This window comes from Carcharhinus amblyrhynchos, chromosome 23 (assembly GCF_965287045.1).
Source record: "Carcharhinus amblyrhynchos chromosome 23, sCarAmb.v2.hapA, whole genome shotgun sequence".
Taxonomy (NCBI): Eukaryota; Metazoa; Chordata; class Chondrichthyes; order Carcharhiniformes; family Carcharhinidae; genus Carcharhinus; species Carcharhinus amblyrhynchos.
The window spans coordinates 33,370,117-33,380,550 of NC_137346.1; the positions used below are offsets into that span (position 1 = coordinate 33,370,117).

At 42.4% G+C, this 10,434-nt stretch overlaps 1 protein-coding gene across 2 annotated transcripts; it reads right to left on the bottom strand.

Annotated features, from left to right (window-relative positions):
• Positions 1-301: 301 nt before the first annotated feature.
• On the bottom strand, positions 302-9,327 carry abhd11 (abhydrolase domain containing 11). 2 transcript variants are annotated; one of them, XM_080210820.1, is made up of 6 exons: positions 9,217-9,327; positions 6,962-7,097; positions 6,546-6,719; positions 5,287-5,457; positions 1,974-2,155; positions 302-1,114 (listed from the first exon to the last, which is right to left on the bottom strand). In XM_080210820.1, exons 1-6 carry the CDS (start codon positions 9,306-9,308, stop codon positions 976-978), a joined length of 894 nt encoding a protein of 297 aa, XP_080066946.1. In that variant the 5' UTR covers positions 9,309-9,327; the 3' UTR covers positions 302-975. The 2 variants fall into 2 exon arrangements, with proteins under 2 accessions (XP_080066946.1, XP_080066947.1); XM_080210821.1 differs by lacking the exon at positions 9,217-9,327 and adding an exon at positions 8,877-9,181.
• Positions 9,328-10,434: the final 1,107 nt, after the last annotated feature.

Below are 10,434 nucleotides of genomic sequence, written 5' to 3' on the forward strand. Positions count from 1 at the left end.
AATGGAAGGCTTCACCGTGTGACCACCTGATAATTCTTCACCAGATATCTTCAATCCTATAATTCTGGCCTCGTGAGCATCCCTAAATTTAATTCTTGCACCTTTGGTGGCTGTGCCTTCAGCTGCAAGATCCGAATTCCCTCTGTAAACCTCTCCAGCTCTCTTTCCTCTTTTTGATGGTTCTTAAAATCCACCTCTTTGTCCAAGCTTTTGATGATCTGCCATAATATCCCATCTGGTTCTGTAACAAATTTTGTTTGATAACACTACTGTGAAGTGCTTTGAGACACTTAAGTACAAGTTGTTATCGTAATTATTGCAAATTTATTAAGAAACAAATTACTGAATTCCATGGTTAATGCATTAATGACTGAGCTTGTACAAATTAAAGCCATGGACCTTCACACAGTTTATGATTGAATTTTGCAAATTATCTTTTAGCAAGCAGGAAAATGAGAACAGCAGCAGGTGGCAGACAGTAAACTGCAGTAAGCAAAGCTTTGGTCTGTTTGCAGGATACTCTTGTCCAAAGCATCCCAGATTCAAACTCAGAGGGGAATTTGTTTGGGTAGCACTGCTACGCACTTGCACCAATTCCCTGGCGGCAGGCTACCTGTGCGCTCTCACAGCAATCTTCATCAATACCTAACTAGAAGCTACGTAAATTCATTTCTCCCCAGTGTGTTTATAACACTTACGTAAAATCACTTGCATCTGGTCTCAGTCCTTAACTGCTTCCTCCATTCAGGAATTAAAATATACTCACATTAATTTCAAACATGTTACTTATAATTGTATTTAGAATATAGTATAGGCATTGAGTCATGAATCTGCGCTCAGTTAACCGATCTGAAATGTACACCTCACAGAATGAACCATACAATTTGTCAAACACCACAGAAGCAGTTGACAGAAATCTGAGTCTTGTGTGGTGAACCTCTCTGTAGGAGTTTCTATTTAGCCCACCACTGGTTGCTAACTGGTTCCCAGAAATGCACAGATGGCATTCATGAAGTCATGTGGTTTCTCAGCATGGATCCAATGGCCAGTTCCAGGAACATGTTGGATAACGGAATTGGGAAATAGCCGCTTGATCTCAGGATAATCTTTGGAGCTTTGAAAAGAACACAAAACAATTAATTACCGGAGCAGCAAATGTTAACGATAATGTACACATCCACATACCAGCTGAAGCACAACCTCCACACTATTTCATAACACTAAGAAATACAGGCGAGAAGGTTTAATTCCTGTTTTATGATGATTTAGCACTCCCAAATATTAGCCCAGCTGAGGTCAACAATAACTTGTGACAGTTCCTGTGATTTAGGAAGGGGAAAATTTAATTTTCTAAATCCGTGGCAGTTGGTGATGCTATCTTGAAAGCAGACCAATATCAGGGGAAAGGTTTCTATCATTTATTATTTTTAATATTATGAAAAGTAAGCTCATTCACGTATTCTGTGTAGAATAAACCAGTTTGTTGATGTATAATTGGCCTCACCCCGTTCACTGTACTCAGCAGCCTAGCTTCCAAAAAGCCCAGAGGGACAAAGATAAGAAATACTATCCACTACATGAGGAGGTCTTATTGTTACAGCCTATTACATAATTAGATATTAGACAAAAAAGACTTGTGATTGTAAGAGATGTGGGTCCACTTGTGGGAGCTGCTAGTGATAAGTCTGAGAGAACACCTAGTTCATACCAAATTTTGCAGCATTGCTCAAATGGCATGCCAAACTGGTGATTTTAAAGGATCCCAAAATATGGAACGTTCTATGCTTTTTTTCTGCACTGTGAAGTTTATTGAGTGCTGTTCTATACAAAAGACTGTGTCACTATTTCAACAGAGCTAAAGTTCCTGTATTCAAGTATCACTTCCCAATACAACCAAGTGAAGGCTAGTTGGTACAAAATGAGGTTGAATAGTGCATCATGAGCAAATTAGATGAAGTTATGCAATTTCTTACCTGATGTAAGGGGAGTTGCCTCCACCCAGAAAGACAGTGGGGGCAGTGTAAGGAGTGTTGAATTTTGGGAAGGTCATAATATAATCCATATGGTTTGCAACGGCCTCCAAGTTAACCCTCCAAACGTAATGGCCATCACGTTCCACAAGATTTGTCAAGAGAAACTGCCTGATACGAGTATCCTGTAAAGAAAAGAATGATGTTAACAAAAGGTATCATACTCGTGACATACACTTACTCCAACACTCAATGTTGAAGAACCATTAAACAATACTTAAATTTATATAAAAAACAAAAGCAGAATAACTACCATTCAAAGCTTAATTGATGACAAGAATTCAGACACAATCTGGAATAACATGCAAACATACCAGTTAGGAGCACGAGTGGGCCATTCATTTTCATCTATTATGGGAGACCCCTTAGCTTTAGACTGTGTCCCCTAGTCCTAGACTAAAACGGAAACAAAATACTGTGGATTCCAAAATAAAAACAGCAAGTTCTGTGAAAAGTCAGGCACGAGGGTGACTCAGTCAGAACCTGCCTTGCCCCCCACCCCCCCACAACTCACAGACCCCGACTCAACCCCCTTCTTCTTCAGAACCCCACTTAAACCCCCACCTTCAGCTCCTGCACCTTGGCAGTGCCAACAGTGCACTGCCATCTGGCACTGACAACCTAGCCTGGTGCCTTGGACTCAAGGCGTTCAAAGAGGTCAGTCCATTGGCTATTTGCCCCTCTACCACTGCCAGACTGCAGAGGAAGGGTCTACCAAGTGTACTGCAGGTTAGGTGTGCTTGGGCTGGGTCAAGGGGTTGATCTTGGCACTGTCCTCTGGAATAGGGGACCCTGGACTGCTCCTTCTAGCCCTCGCAGACCTGAAGATCACCCCTAGTCTGGTGATTTCAGGCAGCTCAACATCTTCATTCCTGCTGCTTGTCTGTGAAAACCTTGAAGCGACCTGGTCACTTTAATTTCCATACCCCCTGCAAACGTGGCTCAGCAGAACTCCATTCTGTATCAGTGAAGCTGCAAGTGGGAACAGACCCCTTTGAAGTCCTCTGACAAAGAGATGTCACATTCATTGGGGGGGGGGGGGGGGGCAGTGGCCATCCCTTCTCCACAGCTGTTCACTCAATCCCCTTCTATTCTTTCAGCTTCTATATGAAGACTGAGCCTTCCTGGTAAGCTGAAATCCTTTGGAATGCTCTCTATTTCGCCGAAAAGTGGTATGATTTCATTCAATTGCATAATGCAGTCTTTTGAAATAGGCTTTGCTTGACTGCTTAATTGTTTTCTACTGAGCCTCCACTCAGTTTACTTATCTTTCCCTTCATGGTTGAATGCATCTGAAATACTCCCATTGTTCCTAAGGGCAATGTTTACAAGTCTGATTGACAGCTTATTCCCTTATTTCTCTTTAAATGTTTGCCACTGTATCTGTGAGCTATCCTTTAATCTAATTTCACATTACCCACCTCTGTCTTCATACTCTCAAAACTGCCCTCATCAAAAATTAAAACACTAGTCTTAGATCCACTCTTCTTTCCCTCAAACCAAATGCAGAATGCAATCATGTTGTGATCACAGATACCTGAGTAATCATTACATTTATGTCAGCAATTAAGGCCATAAGAAATAGAAACAGGAGTAGGCTGTTTGCCCCACCATTCAATAGGATCATGGCTGTTCCAACACCCCTCACATCAACTTTTCTGCACTTCCCAGTAACCTTTGATTCCCTTACTGATCAAAAATCTATTTCAGCCTTAAATATACACAATGACTCTGTCCCCATAGCTCTCTGTGAAAGGCATTCTAAAAACTCAACCCTCAAAAGAAGAAATTCCTCCTCATCTTAGTCTTAAACTGGCCCCTTTTATTCTGAGACCATGCCCTCTTATCCTAGACTCTCCCATGAGGGGAAACATTCACTCAGCGCTTATGCTGTCAAGCCCCTTAAGAATCCGATCTTTCGAGGAGATAACTTCTCATTCTTCTAAACTCCTGAGCAGAGTCCCAATCTGTTTAACTTTTCCTCAAGACAACCCCTCCATAACAGGGATCACCTTAGTGAACCTTCTCAAAACTGACTCAAGTGAAATAATAAGAACTATTCACAGTACTCCAGATGTGGTCTCACTACACCAGTACCTTGGACAGTTGCAGCAAATAATTCTGTCGCATTGTACATGATTAGATCTGGAACAGCCTGCTCTCTATTTGGCTCTGGAATGTACTGCTCTAAGAAACTGTCCTGAAAACACAGCATGATCTCATTCCTTTGCCGATCTGAGTCACCTCATCTATTTGTTGATTAATGTCACCCATGGTTATTATCGTACTTTTCTCATAAGTCATTTCTTCCTGTATATCCCATCGTACAGTGTAGTTACTATTGGGCAAACTATAAAGTAGTCCAAGTGACTTCTTACATTTACTATTCCTTCTCTTTACCCAAACTGATTTGACATTCTAATCTTTACAACTAAGGCCATCTCTCCCTATTGGACTAAAATCATTGACCATCAGCCATTTGGGTAATGGAATTTCTTTTGCCCCTGCTCTCCTGAAAACAATGACTTTCATTGAGACACAGTTCATGGAGTGGAATTCATTGAGGTACAACTGCTCTGCTGGTGGGCATCCTACAAACACTGCCCACCCAGTGACTCAATATGCACAAGCCCAGGCAGTATGCATAGGGCATCCTACTCATCTATGCAGGACATTCGCAGCAAGATCTCATGCAAGATTTACAAATTCTAACTAACCTGTCAACAATCACTCCCTGGGCTCACATGGAAAGAACAGTTAAAACACTCCCTATGGAATCTTATCCTGACCATCATTGAGTATCAAGATAGATGTTGGAGATAAGAGAAGCAATATCCTAAATATTAGGGACAAAGCATTGGAAGAATAACCGGCACAGATCCAGAGGAAACAGAGAAATGCAAGAATAACCTGCCACATGCCCTAGAGGGATGAGACAAGGAGAGAATAATTGCACACAAGCTCAGGAGAAGAATCATGGGAAGAATAACTCACCCAGGCCCAAGGAGGACTTACTGATGCGAGACTAACCCAATTTATGCCAAGAGGATGCAGTAGCTTGAGAAAAACTTACTGCAGACCCAGCAGGGCAGGCAGCTCTGTGTCAACATGCCAGAGAACTGAACTGTTCAGAACTAACTGAACTGTTCAGAAGATACAATGGCTGCCTTGCTCTGCTTGCGAAGCATCCTTCTTCTGCAGTTCACATTCAAATATTGCTTGTATAAACCAACACAGATATGATTGAAACTTTTACCTCAACGTATGGTAGGAGCTGTTGTTCAACTTGGTTTCGTGCAGCAGACCTCGACAAGTCATTATCCATGGTTACTGCCCTCATGGCAGTGATGAATTTTGGGAAAGGTGTATACGAGCTGGTCTGACTGGGAGTGACATCCACCACTACAAGCTTTTCTATCAGTTCTGGCTAAGCAGAGGCAACAGAACATTATCACCATTCAGTGGCTGTCACCAAAAGATAAAGATTACTGCACTTTATAAAGCAAGTTTAAAACTCTTGTCTTTAATGTTTCAATGGGTAAATACACAGCCTAATGTGGCACTGAGCTAAACAGACCAAATGGTCCTGAAATTGAATGTCCACTTTGTAATGAGAGCAACAAAAGGACTGATAAAATTGGCATCAATGCCCTTGGGTTGGGAGAAGAAAAATAAGTAATTGTTCCATCTCCTGACTGTCCATCAATATTTGTTGCCATAAAAATGCATATGTAAATATGATAGAACATGGACAAAGGACAACACACCTAGATAGACACATTAACCATGTTAAATTCTCCTTCAGAGCACCTGAATGGGCGCCGGAGCATGGCAACGAGGGGACTTTCACAGTAACTTCATTGCAATGTTAGTGTAAGCCTACTTGTGACACTGATAAGTAAAAAAAAAAGCATAGATGGGAATATGCTTGACTATGATGCCCATGAGCAAATAACCTGTCCACATGAAGTTTGCACTAATTTCAGCTGACATCCACACCTATAATGATTAGGAACCTTAGCTGATCTTTCTCATCATCCTCCCTGTAAAGCACTCACCTAAGCCCCCAAATAGTGATTCATCTCAGATAAACAAAATCAGCACAAATCAGAGATCAAGCCCTGGGAACTATAATGTGGCTTAGTCTTGCACAGGGTAGTACTTCATGCAACAGGCTGTTGGGCAAACTAGAATCCCTACAATACAGAAGGAGGCCATTTGGCCCACCAAGCCTGCATGAACAACAATTCCACCCAGGCCCTATCCCCCACACATTTAGCTTGCTAATCCTCCTGACACTAAGAGGTAATTTGCCACGGCCAATCAACCTAACCCACACATCTTTCGACTGTGGGAGGAAATCGGAACACCCGGAGGAAACTCACACAGCCACTGGGAGAAAATGAAAGCTCCGCACAGGAACGTGCAAACTCCACACAAACTAGGATCATTACAATTCCAAAGTTAATCATAACCAGCTCACTTGACATATTCCCTGCTGCCAATCAAACATACTCGTAGCAGTGCTGTTGTCATGGCAATCTTGCCACCCAAGCTGTGTCCAATCAGAATACACTTTGGTAGCTGTAACTTGTCCATCAAGTTCTGAATATCAAAGCTCATTGCTTCATACGTCATCACTGGACTGTGTCCACTATCACCATGGTTCCGGTTATCCACTGTCACCACCTACTTAGACAAAAGAATACAGTTATAATTCTATTAAAACAGGTTTAATATACCGTTTACATTTTTCACAAAGCATACTGAACGACTGCACTGGGATTTGTTCACACATTCACGGACTCTGCATTATTCAGACATTTACTGCATGAAAGATGTTGTTAAAGCCATAAGAGGCAAGGGTGGCATTCAAATATGGAGCTTTGAGAAAGGAAGTAGTTGTATCTCACAATTCTCCTATAACTCACCATCCTGCCTGTCCGACGAGACAATGACTTGGCTATCGAATAAAAGTTTGATTTACTGCCAAAGAGACCATGGAGGAAGACCAAGGGAGTCTCTGTATTTTTGCCATCTATCACATCATAGGCCAGGTCCACTGGTCTAAAGGAAGCAAAAGAATGATTCGCCAGTTAACTCACAGAAAATCTCTCATCATTAATGGGAATGACAGAATGAAACTGGACTGCCACAGATAGCGAATAACTAGTTCTGGGTTACAGAAAAATAAACTCCAGTTCCCAGTTAGGTAGTCACTAGTGCAATCCAAGAATATCAGATACTAGTCCAGCAGTGCTGCAACACTGGGCGAAAGAAGTCATTGCTGGCACATTAGGGCTCCCACCCTAATCATGTGTGTAATCCACAACTAAATAGTAATGAGCTTGCAAAACAATGAGGGAAGGAATGAGAACATCGGTTGCTACCAATTCTTCATTGTTACAGTGGTCAGCGTGAAGCACAGGGATGGTCCTGTAGCAACTGTTTGCAAAGTTAATGATCCGGAAATGTCAGGCATAAAAGTATCTGGTATTGAACAAACCAGCTAAAAACAGAATGCTCAGTATAAAATGGGTATAGGGTATAGATTTTTAAGTCTAATGCATTACAATTCCACAAACAGACCCTCCAAACCCATCCCGCAGACCAATTTCCTGCAAACTGACCCTCCAAATCTATCCAACTGACCAATCCCTACAAATGGATCTTCTAAATGCATCCAATTGACCAACCTTGAGCAAACATCCTAAAATCCATCCCACTGACCATTCCCCTGGAGACAAGCTGTGAGCAGGAGTAGGCCAATCAACCCCTGTGCCAATTCTGCCATTCAATGAGATCTTGGCTGATTTGATTGTAATCTACACATTCCTGCCTGCCCTAATAACCTTTCACCCCCTTGTTTATCAAGAATTACCTGCATCTGCCTTAAAAATATTCAGAGGCTGCTTCCACTGCCTTTTCAGCAAGGGAGTTCCAAAAACTCATGACCATCAGAGAAAAAAAAATCCTCATCATGATTTTAATTGGATGAACTCATATTTTTAGTGTGGCCCCTGGTTCTAGATTTTCCCACAAAGAACAACATTCTTTCCACATCCACCCTGTCAAGACCCCTCACGATCTTATACGTTTCGGTTAAGTCATCCCTTACTCTTCTAAGCTTCAGCTGATATAATAAGCCTAGCCGGCTCAACCTTTCCTCATAAGGCAAGCTACCCATTACAGGTATTAATCTAGTAAACCTTTTCTGATCTGCTTCCAATGTATTTACATCCTCCCTTATAAAAGGAGACCAATACTGCACACAGTTTCCCCGATGTCATCTTACCAATGCCTTGTGTAATTAAAACACAACTTCCCTACCTCTGTGTTCAATTCTCTTCACAATAAATGATAATATTCTATTCGCTTTCCTAATTGCTAGCTGCATCAGCATGCTAACCTTTTGTGATTAATGCACTAGGACAACTAAACCCTTCAGCATCTCAGAGCTCTGCAATCTCTCACCACTTAACTAGGCTTCTTTCATATTCTTGCCAAAATTGATAATGTTACATTTTCAGCCAACGTTCTCCATTTGCCAGATCTTTGCCCACTCACTTAACCCATCTCAACCTCTTATATCCTCTTCACAACTTACTTTGCTAGCTCTGTGGCATCAGTAAATTTAGCAGCCATACATTCAATCCCTTCATCCAAATCATTTATATAAATTGTAAAAAGTTGAGCCCTAGCACCGATCGCTGCAGCACACCATCTTGCCAACTAGTAAAAGATCCACTTACTGCTGCCTTTGTTTCCCGTTAGCTAGCAATCTTTTACCCAGACGAATATAATTATCTCTTATACCATTTTCCACAATAGCTTTTGAAGTGGCACCTTATCAAATGCCTTCTGGAAATCCAGATGCAGTACATCCACTGGTTCCCCTTCCTCCACGGTAACAAGTAACTTCTTCAAATATGCCAATGAATTGGTTAAACATGATTTTCCTTTCACAAAACCCAAGCTGACTCCAAATTTCCCATCACACTGAAATATCCTGTACGAACTGACCCTTCTAAAACAGGCTGTTTCATCAATCAGACCCCTCTAAAGCTCTTTGACCCGGAACCGTGCTGAACCTGCCCCGCACTGAGCAGAGTGGAGCCCTCAGGCACTAGCCGTCCGAGCGGCCTAGCCCCCTATCCAGCACTGGGCCCCACTGTCACTCACTCACTTCCCCGCTGCTGCCCCGCCGGCTCCTCGGACCAGACCCGGTCCTGGTCTCAGCAAACAGACCCCGGCCCAGCGCCAACCCCGCAGCAGCATTGCGCAATCGCAGCAACAGCCTCACGGTAACCAGAGGTTACCGACGCACCTTGATGATGTCACCGCTGTTCGACGGCGCCACCTGTCGCTGACATGAAGAATGTCAACCTTGCGCCAAGAGAAACCAATTCGTTCAGAATTGCACTGCTTTACATCTCTAGGACATTGCTATATAAAGCATCCCTTTAAACAATTTTGTTTATTAGTTATAATAAGTATAGGACACGAGGGAAAAGGTAGTGTGACTCATAATCCAGGGGAAAGGGCTGAGGATGAGTCTATTTGCTTCTCAATTGGCCTGGATTAGTCACAATGAATGTAGAGAGATGATGGTTGACCTGCAGGACCAAATCCAACTCTAACCCAAATTCCCAAATTTTTAATTGCAACAAAAATTGCAACTGGGATACAGTTTTGAAGTGCTCCTTTGGTGACACAATAGAATGCAGTCTTCCCAATGCCCTTGAAATGTGCTGTCACTTTCCAAATGCATGCTGACCTTCTCCAAAACTTTATGTTTGAATGTGTCCAGTTAGGTTATCACCAGCCCAGGCACAATGCCAAAATGTTTCAAACTCACAAACAACATCCTATATGACTGTGACAAAGATAAAAAAAACACTCATTATGCTTCTCAAACTTGTAGTTTCTGACACAGTTGATCATAGTAAAAAGTCTGACAACACCAGGTTTTAGTCCAACCTATTTATTTGATAATATACTCACAAGCTTTCGGGGTTAGTCCCTTCGTCAGGTGAAGTCAGGGACTAACCCCGAAAGCTTGTGAGTATATTATCAAATAAATAGGTTGGACTAAAACCTGGTGTTGTCAGACTTTTTACTGTGTTTACGCCAGTCCAACGCCGGCATACCCACTTCATGACAGTTGATCATAGCATACTCCTCCAACTGCTCTCTACTGCCATCTAGCTGGCTAGAAATGCACTCACTGGCTTCCATTCTTAACTATCAACTCGTAGCAGAGAATAACTTGCAGTGGCTTTTTCCACACCCACATAGTTCTGATGTCCCCCCAAGGGCGACACGATGGCACAGTGGTTAGCACTGCTGCTTCATAGCTCCGGGGACCTGGGTTCGACTCCTGGTTTGGGTCACTGTGTGGAGT

Excerpts from the sequence above, each read along its gene's own strand:
- abhd11 (XM_080210820.1), bottom strand. The coding sequence starts at position 9,308 with ATGCTGCTGCGGGGTTGGCGCTGGGCCGGGGTCTGTTTGCTGAGACCA. Across the intron at positions 5,458-6,545 it reads TGACAACAGCACTGCTACGA|CCAGAACTGATAGAAAAGCT; the intron begins GTATGTTTGATT and ends GCCTCTGCTTAG. Across the intron at positions 2,156-5,286 it reads AGCTCCTACCATACGTTGAG|GATACTCGTATCAGGCAGTT; the intron begins GTAAAAGTTTCA and ends TTTTCTTTACAG.